Source organism: Akebia trifoliata, chromosome 1 (assembly GCF_017979445.1).
Source record: "Akebia trifoliata isolate Shusen 1 chromosome 1, ASM1797944v1, whole genome shotgun sequence".
NCBI lineage: Eukaryota > Viridiplantae > Streptophyta > Magnoliopsida > Ranunculales > Lardizabalaceae > Akebia > Akebia trifoliata.
In genome coordinates, this window is record NC_141375.1 from 25,465,282 (window position 1) to 25,483,048 (window position 17,767).

The window sequence follows — 17,767 nt, forward strand, 5'->3', positions numbered from 1 at the left end:
GATTTTTTTCACATTGTGATAGTTATGGTGGTAGGTTTACATTTTATTAACAACACTCTTTATTTAAATGAATTTCACTGCGATTAAGATCATTTAGGAATTTGAGTTTATCTCAACTCTTCACATATAGCATCTATTATTAATCCAGTTTGTAATATATATGAAAAGAAAATTGTGAGATTTTATCTGATATTAGTGAAATTACGAAAATACCTGGAAAACAATAAATATGGCATCAATTCAAATCAGGGTCCATGGTGAGTCTTCCCTTCCCAATTTGTTATTTAATTATTTTAAAATTTTAACGATGTGATTATCATTCCCTTGCCTTAGATTTACACCAAATCTCACCAATAAAGACAACTTCGAAATTTAATTTTGTTGGATAGAAAAAAAAACAAAAATGAGTCATGATTTTATTATGAAACACGTAAAACATAAAAGGAAGTACTCAAAAGGGTATGATTGTAAAATTACACTTTAAATATTTTTCTTCTATTCATCTGCCTTTTCACCCTACACATATAAATGGGAAATGTTCAGCACCCTAAGTTTTACTGCACACTTTAACAAACGTTTTTTGTCCTACATGGGTTAGAAGTTTTAGAATGGGCTGATTTTTGGTGAGGATGATCTCTATGATTAGAAGATCATCCTCCCAAAAAATCAGCCCATTCCGAAATGTTTAGCCCCATGTTTACAAGTTGAAAAATCGTGGACCGTCCATTTTTTGTAAATCATTTTTGATGGGGTTAGAAGTTTTGGAATGAGCTGATTTTTGGTGAGGATGATCTCCTCACCATAGAGATCATCCTCACCAAAAATCAGCCCATTCCGAAACTTCTAACACATGTAGGACAAAACGCGTTTGTTAAAGTGTGTGGTAAAACTTAGGGTGCCGAACGGGACCCTAAATATGCATCTATACAGGCATGACTTAGATACAAGGAGTTCTTGAAGAGAAACAAAGGCAAGATGGATATTATTGATGTCGAGGGAGGAAATGAGTTACTTAAAGCTCAAGTTCACATATGGAGCCACATATTTAACTTCATAAGCTCCATGTCACTCAAGTGTGCAGTTCAACTTGGCATACCAGACATCATACACAACCATCACCAACCCATCACCCTCTCACAATTAGTAAAATCACTTCCAATCCCTCAATCGAAATCTGATTGTGTGTATCGACTCATGCGCATATTGGTTCACTCTGGCTTCTTCGCCCAACAAAAAATTGATGGAGATCAACAAGAAGAAGGATATGTGCTCACACCTTCATCTACGCCTCTCTTAAAGGACCACGCTATGAGTTTATCACCATCCTTGCTAGTGGCACTAGACCTGGTCATGATAACACCTTGCCATTTCTTAAGTGGTTGGTTCCAGAGGAGTGAGCTTACACCGTTCGAGATGACACACGGAAGGGGCCTTTGGGACTATGGGACACAACGTCCTGAGTTCGGCAAGTTATTCAATGATTCCATGGCTTGCGATGCTCGATTGGTGATCACTGTAGTTATTAATGAATGTAAGGCGATGTTTGGGGAATTGAAGTCATTGGTTGATGTAGGGGGTGGCACTGGAACTGTGGCCAGGGCCATTGCTGAGGCCTTCCCACACTTGAAATGCACTGTTTTTGACCTTCCCCATGTTGTTGGTACCTTGCAAGGGAGTAAGAACCTGGAATTTGTTAGAGGGGATATGTTTGAGTCTGTCCCTCCAGCAGATGCAATTTTATTTAAGGTATGGTACCTCCTTCCTTCTTTTATTTAATTTCTTGCTCTTAGATTTCATTTTTTTTTTTTTTTTTAATTCCAAACATATGTAAGTCTAACTTTTTGGTGTGTTGGGTGGACCAAACATTCATAGATCAATGAGCCTTAAATTTGTACCATATAGCATTTCGAAGAGTTTCTTCACTTGGCATACTCTTCCAAGCCCATTGATTTATGAATTTTTATCCCGATTGGTGATATCGAACATTTTTCCATCATTGGCTTGGAACCGACCCATGTGTAAAGTTTTGTTATTAATTTTACTCACAAACATTGACTCCACAGTGGATTATGCGTGATTGGACAGACGAAGAATGCGTGAAGCTCCTGAAGCGAAGCAAGGAAGCAATTTCCTCCAAAGATGAGGGAGGAAAGTGATTATAATAGATATGGTAGTAGATGATAAAAAAGGGAAATATGAGTCAACTGAAACACAACTCTTTTTTGATATGATGATGGTTTTGTTGACCGGAAAAGAGAGAACTGAGAAAGAATGGGAGAAGCTCTTCTTAGAGTCAGGCTTCACTCGCTATAAGATAAATCCTGTTCTGGGTTTAAGGTCCCTCATTGAGATTTTCCCTTAATGAGGATTGTTGTTACTCGATGACACTATATTTATGTGTTCCTACGTTGGTTCTTGTATGCTGGTTTGAGTTATTATGACCCCATGTACCACCCCTATATGTATCCTTGTTGGTTTGCTTTAATAGAATTTTCTTCCACAAAAAAATTAAAATGTGTTATGAAAAAGTAAAACAGAACGAGAAAAAAGAAATCAAGATGCAAACACACACAAAATTCACGTGATTCCCTCAAGACCGAAGTACATCCACTAGTTACACCGATTCTACCATGCAGAGAAAACTCGTAGTTACAGATTATACGTATATATATATATATATATATATATATATATATATATATATATATATATATATATATATATATATATATATAAAACATGACCAAGATTTACATAATACTAGTGAAATTACAAAAATACCCTTAGAAAAAGTTGTGTCTCCACTGTGTTAAAAGATGAACATTACTCCTGGTTGATTAGTGTCGTCAAGCTCCATAAATAATAACAAAATGTACTTAATACTCCAAGTTGGAATGGATTATAGTCCCTCAAATGTGTTAGTTTCACATCTATGATTGTCATATAAGGATTGGATGTCTCCAATTCTACCTTATTTAGTCCTACAACCTACATGACTCTTCAATTCCCAAGTTGGAGTTCAAATGCGAGAAAAATCTTTGGAGAACCCTTCCCTTTGAAAATTTCCAGAAACTTGGAAGGGGAGGAATAATAGACATGTTTCCAAACGAAAGGAGTTGGGGATTAACGGATTAATGACGTTGATAAATTTTTTTTAAAGTTGTTCTTGTTTAAATGGAAGTTTGTGTGTAGAAGTTAAGGGTTCCACTCCTTAGAATATATTGGTTAAACTTTTAATATTATCTTTACCTATAAAAAAAAGTTATTATTATTATTATTGTTGGGTTTGGTGATATAAAATCACCACTCTTTTGTTTCTTAAGGTTAATAGGTTTTGTCCAAGGGTGTTTTGGGTAATATAATTTCATTAGTTTAAGAGAAATAAAAAGAATTCCTAGATGGTAGTTGTTGTCCATAAAAGAGATTTCTCTAAAAGGGGACTTTCTCTTTATTAAAGAGTATGAGAAAACATTAAGTCTCTATGTATATATTTTTCCTTTCTTGTAAAACCTTGATGCTCAAGGTTCTTGTGGGTGATCTTTACATGGTTGTTGCGGATTTATGACAACGAGGGTGGGATCAATTTCTTGTTTGAATTATTACTAGAGTTGGGTGTAGAGATTTTGTGGGTTTCACTGGAGAGTTGGAGGTAAGTATAAACCTCCATACTTATAATTTCTTCCTTAAATAGTGGATTTCTACTTGCCAGCTTGCCCATGGATATAGTCTCATTGTAGGTGAATCACGCATATCTTGTGTTGTGGTTGTGTTCATTTCTCTATTTTCTTTACTATTACTTGTATTTTCTTTACAACACATTTTGGGGTTTGGTTGTTGAAATTGATTGCTTGAGTGTTAGAAGGAATTAATTTCAATAATCGGATTTTCGTGTGTGGCTTGGGATCTAGGCACAACAAGTGGTATCAATGTGTCTAGGTTGTGTATGCAAGGTGTTTGCAAAAAAAATGGTGATTATTTAACTTGAGGTGGAGAAATTTGATGGGAAATTTTTTTTTGAGTTGTGGAAGATGAAGATCCATGATTTGTTAATTCAATAAGGATAACACAATACTTTGTATGAGAAAAACACGTAGTTGAAACAATGAGCAAAGATGATTAGGAAGAACTTGATTTGAAGGCACGGGCAACTATTCATTTGTCTTTAGCGAATGAGGTGTTATTCAATATTATCAGGGAGAAAACAACAAAAGACTTATGGGTGAAGTTAGAAGGCTTATATCAAACTAAGTCTCTAACTAGTCAAATTTTCTTGAAGAGAAAATTGGAATCCATGAGAATGACGGAAGGCACAAAGATTTAAGAGCACTTAAATGAGTTTAACAACATTATTTGTCAATGTGAAAGCATTGGTGTGAGGATGAAAACAGAGGATGAGGTGGTGACTTTAATATGCACATTGCCAAAGTTTTATGATAATTTGGTTATTACTTTGAGTTACACCAAAAAAGATGTTATTGACTTGGATGTGGTGTGTAGTGCATTACTTGCTGGTGAGCTTCGAAGGAAGGCATCTTTGGGAAGCTTGGGAGACCCAGATATAAAGGTTCACATGTCAAGAAGCAAATCCAATCATCAATCAAAATTTAAAGGTCATTTTGACAAAAAATGTTGTTGGTATTATGGCAAAATAGGACATATAAAAAGGGATTGTTGCAAAAGAAATGAATCGAGTAAAGATTCAAGTTCCAACAAAAAAATGGGTAACGAAAAGCAAAGTACCGAAGAAAAAAAAAACTAATCAAGTTGAGGAGTCTACATCCAAATTTATAGAAGATGAAAGCTCATGGCTCGAGACAATCCCATGTTTTAAAAAAATTAGATTCTTGATAGTGGTGCTACTCATCACATGTGCCCCCATCGATCTTGGTTTAGTTCACATGAACCATGTGAAGATGGTTCGATTTTGATGGGAAACAATTCAACTAGTAAAACGCTTGGAGTTGGCACGTTAAGGTTAAGAGTGTTTGATGAGATGGTAAGAACACTTAAAGGTGTTAGACATGTGCTGGAGCTAAAGAAGAGTTTGATTTCTTTTTCCAAATTAGATTCTAGTGGTTACAAATTCACTGGGCAAGATAGAGTTCTCAATATCACCAAAGGATCATTGGTTATCATCAAATATGTATAGGTTGACAATTTATACAAGCTAATTGGATAAACGGTGGTTGGAGATGCAAACATGATGGGAGAAAATAATAACTATCTAATACGGTTATGGCATCGAAGGTTGGGACACATAAGTTAAGAATGCATTGTACGATTTATAAATGTTGGAAATAAGGAGAATTTAACATATATGCTAATAAAGACAGTTCAAGTAGAGAAGTTCGAAAAGAGCTCGACTTCTCTAGGTTTCAAGCTAATGTAAGTTTGGTTGTTTGGCAATGGTATGTAGGTGATTTTCTATCAAAGTGGAGATTGTTGGGTTTGGTGATATAAAATCATTATTATTTTGTTTCTTAAGGTTAATAGGTTTTGTCCAAGGGTATTTTGGGTAATGGCATTTCATTAGTTTATGAGAAATAAAAAGGATTCCTTGATGATAGTTGTTGTCCATAAAAGGAGTTTCTTTAAAATGGGGTTTTCTCTTTGTTAAAGAGTGTAAGAAAACATTAAGTCTCTATGTATGTATTTTTCCTCTCTTGTAAAACCTAGATACTCAAGGTTCTTGAGGGTGATCTTCACATGATTGTTGCGAGTTTATGCAAATAAGAGTGAGATCAATTTCTTGTTTAAGTTCTTACTAAAATTGGATGTAGAGATTTGGTGGATTTCACTAGAAAGTTAGAGGTAAGTTTAAATCTCCATACTTGTAATTTCTTCCTTAAATAGTGAATTTCTACTTATCGATTTGCCCGTGGATGTAGTCCCATTGTAGGTGAACCACGTATATCTTGTGTTGTAATTGTGTTCATTTCTTTACTTTCTTTACTATTACTTGCATTTACTTCGCAACACATTATTGGGGTTTGGTTGTTGAAATTGATTGCTTGGGTGTTAGAAGGGATTAATTTCAATAATTGGATTTTCATGTGTAATTTGGGATCTAGCCACAACAATTATCTTATGTATGGACCAAAAGGCATAAAGATATGTACCTCCATCTCGATTGGGGTATGGGCAGCTCTCATCACTAAGAATAGAATAAAGGCATTGTTGATAGAAATGCACATCTTTATAATGAAATAGAATCCTTTGTTTTAGAGGTTTTTGTTGTTATTCTTAACTAAGTGATAAGGTCCCAATTATTCGATTTTAGAACCATAATTACACTAAGATTATCACCGTATAAATGCTAATTCCTTTAAATAATTGCAAAATTAAATTATTTATCCAAATTAATAGAGCTAATGAGATATTATTGTTAATTGTAGATAAATAAGTGCACGTGGAAGTTATCAAATCGCGAAACAAAGACGATTACAATACGCGAGCAAAAATGAAGCATCTAGCAAAATCTCGAGGAATTTGGGTGCCACGTTACCGCCCCGCGGTTAGGCCTTGGTACTCCGCGATGATTTCGAGAAATTTTTTCTCGAGATTTGTGCAAAATGTTCTAGACACTTCGATGGTTGTAACATAATGGTTCTTTCGAAGCAAATCATCTGGAAAATCAACCCAATGACCCGATTACGAATGCTATAAATTGGAGGATTGATTTCAGAGAATGAACCTTCTCTTCTTCTGTAATTTTTGGTTTTTCTTTCTTTAATTCTCTGTAATTTTCTTTTGAGAGAGCTCTTGAGTGTAGTGAGAACATCAAGAGTGATCCATTCATACTTTTTGTAATTCTTCTGAGAGCTATTAAAGGAGAATTACAGATCGATCATCAACTTCTTCACCCATGTTCTTTGTTCTTTTGTTATTTTCTGCAATTACAATTCTTGCAATGATTAGCTAAATTCTCATTAGAGAAGTTAAGAAAACCAAAGAAAATTAATCCCTCTAATATAGATTTAGATTCTTATTTTGCTTACATGTTATCATTTTGAAAATTCTCTTCTGATTAAGGTAATCTAGCTTATATTTCTGATCCAACTTAGATAGTCATTACTTAAATAAGTTCAAGAATGACTATGCTCTGTGAAAAATCAGAAGATAAGTTGGGCAATCTCAATCATATTAGGATTTTCATGAATAGTTTTTGATTACTTTCAAGGATTTAATTGTTTCACCGTCCGATCCATGAGCAATGACTTGCTCCATGGATTGAGTTATATTCAGAATTTATCTACATTATGGATTAATTGCAAAAGCTTACTTGACTTCTCTAATCTCTCTCTCTCTCTTAGATTTTCAGTCTTTATTTCATGTTTTGATTCTAAATTTTAAGTTGATTTCCATCTTATTTGTGCAACAAATATGTTTTTAAAGAATCTGTTTTCTAACTCTGTTTTGACCTTTTTATCCGAATGAGCTTTTGAATCCAAACTGTCCTTGTGGAACGAATTCGACTTACCCAAAGTCTTATTTTAATTTCTATATCTCTGCATTTATATATCAAGTTTTACAATCGATCACTAAGGTTAATTTGCGAGTTATAAATTCCACTATTTCAAAACTTAGTTCGAACTACAGCTTTTCACTTGGTATATGGAGAAATCCTCAATTGATATTGTCTTTGGACATTGTTCTAATGGCAAATTGTATAAATTTTAATCTTATTCACAAAAGTTTTTCCAATTTTCTTTTCCTATCATTTGTTTTTTTGTCTTTTGAGTCTGTATATATTTTGCATCAATGCCAAGTGCTTTGAAACAAAATTTCTAGAAATCAACCAATAAATTAACTCCGACAATCCATGGAAATCCAAGAATCTTGTGCAAGACAAATAAAACAAATTTAGAGAAACAGATAAAGAAAGAAAAATAGCATACACTCACAATATTAGGATTTACGTACAATAGGTATAGATCCACACCAACCAGGGAAAAAGAAAAATTTACTATCAAAGGAGAGATTACATTAGCAATGAAAAATTAAGTTATTCTTACCTCCGCAAACACAAGTGAAACCCGCCTACAAAACTCTCCACCTTAACTTCATTTGAAACCCTCAACAATGTTGCCCAAGCATGCAATAACCTGCCTTCAACCCCCAACAACCTTCTCATGTAACAACCGTATGTAGCTTTCCGGAGACAGACATTTTCACTTGTGAAAAAGCTATCTCGTTCCAATCCCATCTCCTGCCATAAGCTAAGTAGCTACCTAAGGAGCGCTTGGCTCATGTGTAGTCACTTTTGCTACAAACATCTTCGTTAGCAAAAGGTTGTTACATTTTGTGATTTATAATATAAAAAAATGTGTTTTATGGGATTTGAGATCAACCTTTGGCCTTAGGTTCTTCGATGACCATCAAGTAATTCGGTATGGGTATCCATTGACATTCCTACAACTTTGGAAGGCTATCAATGAACGTAATTTTGTTTTTCTATATCAATATGATAAAACATAACATTTCTCTTCCCAATGGTAATTTCCCCATAAGAACAGGATTAAGATTTAATCTCCCTATGAATCTTAATGAACAATTTGAATTTATTTTGTTTCTCTCTTTCAAGAGTATTCCTTCAATTTTATTGTCTGTCATCTTCTACTCCTTCCTAATAGAGTCGTGCTTGGATGACACAAAGGTGACAAAATGATGTGGTGTCACGTACATTACCGTAGATGTTTTTCTGCACGAGTAAAAAAGTATTTACGATTATATGCACACCAGCACATCATATCATTTTTGTCACTTTTGTGTCTCCGTTTGTGTCATTCTAGTATTTTCCTTCCTAATAATATCTAACTTTTTTTTTCTCTTCAGTCCTTTTTCAATAATGACCCTCAACTTTATTACCCTTCAACCCTTTTTCCAATAAATACCCTTACAATTTTATTATCTTTTCTCTTTTACCCCCCTTAACCCCAAAGAGGATGATAAAGTCGTACGCACTCGCAAACTCTAGTAGGGTATAAAAGAGAATTATCAATTATTATTATTTTTGCTTGTGAGTCTATTTCTAATGAGTTCATATATAATTTGGTGCCGTTAGGGGATTTGAACCCAAATTTTGGTATCACCAATACCCAAGGACTTTACCAACAAAGCCAATTGGCACTTGCATCTATTTTAGTTACTGTTGAAATTTTATTGTATTGAAATCAAATGATAAAAATGGAGAGTTGCTATTGGCACCCTAACTTTTACTTATTATGACCCAATTTCTTAAATTATTTATCAAACCCTAATTAAAGATTAAAATATACCATTCAAACATTATAGAAGGCATCTACGTCCAAGTTAATATTTCAACATTACAAAACGTTTATCACATTGAAACAGCTTTTAAACCCAACGTTTATCACACCCTATTGGCTGTTTATCACCTTTAGAAGTTATTATTTCTTAAATGTAACAACGTTTGTCACACCCAGTGGCAGTATATAGCACCCCAACTTTTACTTATTCTCAACAAGAAAGCTCCTATAAATTAAAATAGGTCTCTATGTGGTAGTGAAACGCTTTGATTAGTGTTTAAAAACACTTCGGACTCCTAAACAAGCCGTTCATGAAGCCTAATGTGTTTATATTCTTAATCAAATTGCACCATGTAGACGCCGATTTTTTCTATAAAAATGGGATACAGTATGAGATCTCGACTATCTTTATTTTACGACTCAGATCCAACACAGTGTCCAGTTCCTATTTTATAGGAACGGTGTCTATGTGGCACGTTTGGATTAGTGTTTAAAATTCCTCAGCTCTCAACTCTTGGAGGTGATCCTTTGTAGCCCTTTCTCGTGTAGATCTTGTTCTGCAGTCCATAGAACACCAAATTGATGGAAAATAACAACATAGACCTTTAGGATTCATGGTTTAGATCATATTTGAAAAAAAAAAAAAACGAACTTATTTTTGGCCTTAATCACATGTTTGAAAATGGACGGTCACTGAACTCCTCTATTTAAACGATTGGATGCAACCATCTTGATGACATGGCACACCCTCATACATTGATATGGGCTTCAGGAGAATCGTGCTACAGAGGATCTGCCATACATGGAGTCCAATCTGTATTTTCACCAATCTAAATGTGCCACATAGGGGGGGGGGGGGGGGGGGGGAGTGCAACTCTTATTTTTGTTTGGGGTGCAATAAGTAACAGTTGGGGTGCCAATAGCAACTCTTTAAAAATGTCGTTAGAAAAAATATAAAAAAGAAATAAAAAACCTTACAAATAATAAAAATATCATTTTGGTGAAAAAATAAAATAAAAAGCCTTACTGGTACGATAATTTCACCATCTCTCTTCCTTTTTGGTGAATTCTGATCTCTGGAGTATAAAAAATAAATAATCCTTAATGTAACGGGCATGAGTTTCCGAATTAAATCATGGCTCTGGCTCAAAAGAGTTTAGATAGAGAGTCAACTCTAAATTGAAATGAGTTGAGTCAACTCCACTGAGTTTGAAGAGTTGTTTATAGAGTTGAGTACAAGCAACCCATCCATGACGTGCAGGTTGTTTCTTGGCGGTTGCCTCACGCATTTAGCTACAACCAATCTCAGATAGATGAGACAAAAATCCAAAGCTTTTTTTTGAAAAATTAAAGACATCATCATCTTTAATTTGAACTTATTTTTAATACCGAAACTTGGAAACAAATCTTTCTCTCTCTCTCTCTCTCTCTCAATGTATAATTCATAAAGAGAGAGGAAGGGACATGGGATTGCACAAGGAGTACTTAGATATGGTGTTGGTCCCTTGTGGGTTAGTGCTAATGTTTGGGTACCATCTTTTCCTTCTCTACAGAATCATAAGGTTTCCACATACCACAATCATTGGTTATGAGAATCACAACAAGAAAGCATGGGTTGAAAGAATGATGCAGGTTTGATTTCTCTCCTCATTTCACTTCTCTCACTTTAACCAATTAATTCAATTGACATCACCTAATAGAAGAATCGATTGATTTTAGTTGATGTGATTGGAATAACCCAAATAGGGTTTAGACAGAAAACTGAAGAATTATCCTTATCACAATTAATTCTTATCCCAATCATATCTAATATATCTCATGGTAAGCTTTAATTATTTGATTTAATCCTAAAAATATATATGATTGGATGTATCATAGTACATCTTAATTATTACATTCCTTCATAAGTTCATACTCTAATATCACCTTTCAATTAATTCAACTTAGTGAAAGCAGCACAATTATCTTAAATATCTCATAATTTTACATAACTTTTTATTTTATTTTTATATATAAAATACACCAATTGATGATGTTGGTGTCTTGGGGTACAAATAATTGTTATGTTTGTCATGACTGCACTCTCTCTTTTTCGATCTCTTCTCTTTTTTTGGATTTCTAAATGAGTTGTGATAATATGAAAATCCCCCCCCCCCCCCGCACAACCCCATCACATAATCGGTGATCATTTGCCTTGGGATACACAAGAAAAAGATTTGTGATTATGTGTATCCTAAGGCAAATGATTAACAATTATGTGATGAGGGCGTAGGGAGGCATGCGTCAGAGGGGGGGTGTCAGAAAATCATTACAGTTTCTAAATATAGGATTAAGATGCCTACCGCTACACACAGTGGAATAGGCTAACCAAAGTCATGTCGTGTTGTCGTCAATAGTTGAAGATCAAAAAGACCCAAAACTCATTGGGTCTTTGTGACGTGAGTGAAGCTTGATCGATGGAGAATTGAAGGTTGGAAGTTGTCACATTACCATCACAGTTGCTCTCAGCTTCCTCTTTTATTTTCCATAACCACTTTTTCATTAATTGGTGTCTTATGAAAATAATTAATTATCGTACGAATTAACCTCTCTTATTAGATAAACTAGAAGGTGGCATTTGCAAACCTACATGTATCGAAAGGTTCTATTTGTAATTTAAAATATTGATTAAAGAATTTTTGAATATTAAATAGTAAAAATGGATATATATATATATATATATATTGAAAACTAAGCAATTTGCTTTGAGGGTCGTGGGTTGCAATTTTCTTGTTTTTGACATCATTTCACACATTGCTGATAGGGAGGTGTGTACATAACCATAGATGCTTTCACTCATATCTCGATGAAAAGCATTTATGATTTCGTACACACATCCACGGCAACAATGTGTGATGTGAATTTTAATTTCACTCTAGCATTTTCCTTCAAAATTTGGTGTCCAACCACTTCTACTCTGATTATCTCATTACAATAGTAATTAAAGATGTGTGCTCATGCTTATTTGATATGTTATATAATTTTATATGGGCAGGATCGTGATCTAGCATTTTATCCAACGTGTTTTGTAAATTGGGGATAAATTTTTTAAAATGAGCTGATTTTTTGTTAGGATGATCTCTATAGTGAGGAGACCATTCTCACCAAAAATCATGTCATTCTAAAACTTTTAACACTATCAAAAGTGGTTTACAAAAAAAGGACGGTCAATGATTCTTCAACTTGTATTACTGGGGTTAGTAGTTTCAGATCACCCTCACCAAAAATCGGCCCATTCCAAAACTTGTAACCCCAATTTACAAAATACGTTGGATCTTGATCCTGGCCCAATTTTATAAATTGAAATGTTATAAGAAAAGATGGCTCGCAATATAAGCTAGCTTTCTAATTTTAGTGGGGTATTTTCGGGGGGCAGGTTGATCCTGATTTGAAGAATACCACGGTAGCTCTACAGGTGATCTCGAGCAGCACTGGGGCAGCAACCTACCTAGCCTCCCTTTCCATAGGTCTAAGCTCCCTCATCGGTGCATGGGTCGGAAGCTCATCAAACAATATCTTCATGAGCAACCTAATATACGGAGACACGAGGTCGTCCACCATTACCATCAAGTACATCAGCCTCCTTACATGTTTCCTTCTAGCTTTTGCTTCGTTCATTCAATCTGCAAGGTACTGTGTCCAAGCTAACTTCCTAATAAGCACACCGAACACCGATATACCAGTTAAATGTGTGCAGTTAGCAATTATAAGGGGAGGCAATTTCTGGTCACTTGGCCTTCGAGCGCTATACTTCTCGACAACCTTGTTATTATGGATATTTGGCCCAATCCCGATGTTTGTTTCATCGGTTATTATGGTGTTACTAATGCACTTTCTAGATACCAATTCAGTCCCGTTGCATCAGTACAAGCCTCTAAACCAAGCTTTGGGAAGGAGTGTGGTGTGCAAATAAAGGTGTGCCTAAAGTAATCTAGCATCTTGGATGGTAAGATTAAGATGAGATTGAGCTCACAACATCAGCATTTGAGAATTTGCAGATTCAGTAACATTTGTGATCAAACATTGGATGGAATGATATGAAACTAAGTAAGAAATTGTGACAATGGATCTCGGTCCTCCAGCAATAGCAAATATATTCTTGCCTTCCATTCCTTCAAGTTCAAATTAATGCTTTTGCTTCTTCAAAGAACCTTTATAGAAACTGAACATGTCCCTAAGATGCTATCTCCATTGTATTTGAATTTTAAATTTAAGAGTTCTATGGGTATTTTCAAAGTTATTAATTGATCAAGCAAAAAAGAAAAAGTTATTTTTTTTTAATTTTTATGGGCTCAGGCGCTTGGCATATGCCCTAATGAGGATTGTCAATTAGATTTGAATCAAGATCTTAATCATGCTCGATTCTTATTGGATCAAAATCAGAATATCCAATCGAAATGGAGCCACAAATATAAAAATAAATACATATCATATGTGGAGGACATTTTTCTAAAAGACGCCAAGAGATGACACGTGGCACCTAGTGATTTGAGTAAATTCTGAAAATACGAGCCAACTTAGTTGGACGAAGTCAAAAGTGTTAAAATCTTGATATGGGAGAACCATAGAAAATAAGGATTGAATAAGGAAAATATCTTGATTAGATATATTCTTAATCAAGATCCACCTTTTAAATTGGATGAAGGTCAAATTGACAATGAGATCTAAGGTAATCTTAGAGTTTTACCTCTATAAATATAATGACAGAAACACCAAAATGTATGTTTTCACCTCCCTACATTATTATTATTTGTTTTATTTTTTTAATAATCGGGTATCCTTGTAGACAATGGACCAGGCTTATATCTGGGCTTTGCCCAATCCATAGACTATGGTATTGTCTAAGGACTAGTCCCAGGGCATGTGTAACGCCCACACCTCACACGCGCCAAGTACGTGAGGGTGGGCCCTGAGAAATTAATGCTCATACTATGTATCGAACTCACAACCTACAGGTATTAATTGCTCATCAATTTGAGATTGTCATTGAGTCAACCCGTTGGGATTTCCTCCCTACATTATTACTCCATCATTTTTTCGATTATACCTGACTTAAGCGTTAGAGAGATTATGTGTTGAGCACACCCAAGGTACAAGAGTTGCTGATCTCAAACCAGTAGTGCAAATCCCAAAGTAGTGCAACTTTTTCCATCTACATAATATATTTACTCAAATACCACAGCTCCAAGGGATTGGCCTGGTGGCAAGCCGAGACTTGATAAGCTCCTCAAGTGTTTGAAACCCCATGAAGTTATGATTTTCTTGGGGCCACCCTCCAGAGTCCAATTGACCTCAACTCAACCTGTTACACGTAGGACTTTCTAAGGGGGCGGTGCATGTGACCGCGGGATTAGTCCCACTCAAAGGGTGGGGGACGATATCAAAAAAATAAAAACTAAAAATATTTACTCGAATATTACAAGATCAAATCCTTATCAAATCAGGTTCCTATCTGGTTCCAATCCTTGATGATTGAAACCTTTAGTTACCATATTGGAAATTTTTAAATTTCAATTTTCATATGATCCACTTATAACCCATCAAGCGATTTTGTACTCTTCGTAGGATTTATTGTTACTCTTGTCAACATTCCCACTTTTGAAGACTAAAGCGTCACGAAGAGAACCCGAGTCCATGGTCATCGACCAAGCCACCCAAGTCATAAACTAGGTGATTATTTTTATTTTGAAATAAAACAAAGCAAATTAAAATACTAACATAGGCAATTGGCCTCACCACTTCCTCGTTCAAACCAAGTATAAATAATTTATAAATTTAATAGAAATATTGTAATAAAAAAAAATAAAATAAAAAACAGATTAATTATGGAAATTACAATGATTATTAGATGGATTAGATTATTTTAAGTTTTAACACTCCTGACGCACATTAGATGCCACAGCTCTAGCCCAAAATTTTAGTTGTGCCTTCTTGTCACCTACATCACTGATCTGGTCAATCCAATAGGGTATTTGAGGGAAGGATCTCTGTACAAGCCATGCTTCAGAGAGATAAGGCCTACTCACCTTGTCGTTTTCCCGGTCAATGCTCTTGCTTTGTAAACCTGGAATAATGTTAACCACACTTGGGTTTAAGGTATCCTTGTCGAATACAAAGCCTAAGTCTTTAAAACCTTGGACTTCCTCGAATTCGAGTTCACTTAGGCTCTTTGAGATCTTCTTTTGACTTGAGTTCCCATAAATTGATTCTTTCGTTGTCCATGGATGGTCTCTGATATCCTTAGTCGCACTTTCCATCTTCGATTCTCTTCGTGTTCGATGCCTTGGAATGCTGGGACTTGGTGTCATGGTCTGTATCCAATTTAGTAAAATTAGTGAACGATATATATAGAGAATAAAATTAGATACAGTTGAATGTTGTAAAGTTTGGACCATATAGCTAATTAATCCAAAAATAATAATTACAGGATTTGAATTTGAAGGTCTACATGATTATGCATGGAAAATAGATTGGAAAATGATTTTTCATAAAAAAAAAAAAAAAAATTTGTGTGTGTGTGTGTGTGTAGAACTATGTATTTTCCTTATAATTATGGAAACAATAATTATGCTCCCCATCCCATTCCCTGGGAAAATGATTTTCCGACATCTTAGTGCCATTCTCTCATAATCTCCCTCAACAGCTTAACCATAAACCCAAAAATCATAGTTTTAAAACTTGGAAACTCGACTCGACCAGGATGTGATGTATCGAGTTAACAACAACTCAAGAATCACTTGGACTAGTATCAAATAAAAATATATTAAAATTTAAATATTTAAAAATAACTTTTAATATTTTTGAAATATATAAAATATTTAACTTTTGTTCTTAACATAACTTGCTGATTTTTGAGTTGACTTGGTCGAGTCGAAAAGTTGAGTCAATGATTTGACTGGCCTTGTTGGTTCTAGTGATTTTGGGAAGAGTCGTGATAATATCACTCGCCAGGTAGCATACTCAATCAACTCCCTGATGTGGAGAAGTTCAGGAACAATAGCTATGTATGCCTCAGGATACACTATTGCACTTCCCCATTAAAAATAGTGTATCCCGAGGGAATCATGTATTTCGAGGCGTATAGATCTGTGGTTCCTGAACTTATCCACATCAAGGAGTCAATTGAGTATACCACCTGGCGAGTCATATTATCAAGACTCTTTCGGGAAAGGATCACCTCAATATCCAATGAAGTTTACTCTAACAAGTTTCAAATTAAGCTAAAAGCCAACTCTCTATTGATATTTTCTACGTGCAATCAATCGGTGGAAATCATTTTCCATGATATTCATTTTAATTTCCATGACCATTTATCTAAGGAATCCATATTGAAAACAAATTCCCAACAATCATATAAGATCAAACCTTTATTATGTATGCTATTGTACCTTAGAAATAGATAGCGGAGGCATGAGAAAGATGTCCGAAGAATTAAGTGAGGCTTGCTTTGTTAATTTGCTTGATCGACGAACGATTTCTTTATCACGAACCATTTTTTCCCTCCCTACATGAGGAGGTAATGAAGGAGTCCGATGAAAATTATGACGAACGAAGCCATTATCAGTAGGGAGATTGGTGGATGTTGAAGACTGTTTGACATCAGCGACGATAACTTGAATCTTGTTTGAGGAAGGATATGGATCAAAAGAAGACCTAAACATCCTTACTCCTCCATGAAGCAAGTTTTTAAAAAACCAAAACTCATCCAAAAGCTCTATAGCTTCAACTTCTTCATCTCTACTAGAACAAGATTTGGAAGGATCAATAAGCTCCATAACTACCAATCTCTCATCACTACAAGTAAAAGAACAACATGAGGTTTTTTCTTTTTCTCCTTGTGTTTCTATATAGCCTTTAAAAGGTGTGCAAATGGGTATGAGGGAAGAATCCATGTGAACTCTATTATCTCTTTTATATATATATATATATATATATAGGTAGTAAGGATCATGTGTGGGTAAGACTTTATGGAAGTGTTTGATTAATGCCTGTGAGAGGGTGCATTTAACACAAACAGCTAAGAAATATGGGGTGGTGATTTGCTTTGGCTGCCAATGATGGGTCATGACAGCACACAATACATGTGGTTGGCTTTTGTTTATAAAGAAACAAAAGAGTGTCCTTCTAGTGATGAGACAGCTTAAGGTAGTGACATTAACAAATTGGATAAGAATAAGAGGGGCTTGCTTAGTGGTCATGATGGCTCAAAGTTTGTAAAATGATTATAAAGGTCCCTGATCTGACATTAAATATAAATAAAACCCCACCTTTTTTTTCCTTTTCAGGATATTTAGGCGGTTGGAGCAGAATAGTAATGATCTACATCATCAATCTTAATCCATCCATGGATTCCCTGGACAATGACTAAATGGCCCTTATTTGTCATTTGAGGGCAAAACAGTAAAATGTGCCTTATTTTTCATTTTCTTTTTAATTATTAAATATAGGACTTCTTCAAT

At 34.9% G+C, this 17,767-nt stretch overlaps 3 protein-coding genes across 3 annotated transcripts; 2 read left to right on the plus strand and 1 right to left on the minus strand.

Annotated features, from left to right (window-relative positions):
• The first annotated feature begins 917 nt into the window (after window positions 1–917).
• On the plus strand, window positions 918–2,481 carry LOC147411219 (pluviatolide O-methyltransferase-like). Its single transcript, XM_086450284.1, is given in 3 exon segments — window positions 918–1,746; window positions 2,064–2,151; window positions 2,154–2,481. Coding segments are annotated over 3 exon segments (1,068 nt in total). The 5' UTR covers window positions 918–975; the 3' UTR covers window positions 2,363–2,481.
• Window positions 2,482–10,646: 8,165 nt separating this feature from the next.
• LOC147411220 (uncharacterized) lies at window positions 10,647–13,420 on the plus strand. The gene is made up of 2 exons (XM_086450392.1): window positions 10,647–10,901; window positions 12,685–13,420. The coding sequence occupies exons 1-2, from the start codon at window positions 10,734–10,736 to the stop codon at window positions 13,219–13,221; spliced, it is 705 nt and encodes a 234-aa protein (XP_086306518.1). The 5' UTR covers window positions 10,647–10,733; the 3' UTR covers window positions 13,222–13,420.
• Window positions 13,421–15,053: 1,633 nt separating this feature from the next.
• LOC147411221 (uncharacterized) lies at window positions 15,054–17,225 on the minus strand. The gene is made up of 2 exons (XM_086450505.1): window positions 16,697–17,225; window positions 15,054–15,619 (listed from the first exon to the last, which is right to left on the minus strand). Exons 1-2 carry the CDS (start codon window positions 17,198–17,200, stop codon window positions 15,179–15,181), a joined length of 945 nt encoding a protein of 314 aa, XP_086306631.1. The 5' UTR covers window positions 17,201–17,225; the 3' UTR covers window positions 15,054–15,178.
• Window positions 17,226–17,767: the final 542 nt, after the last annotated feature.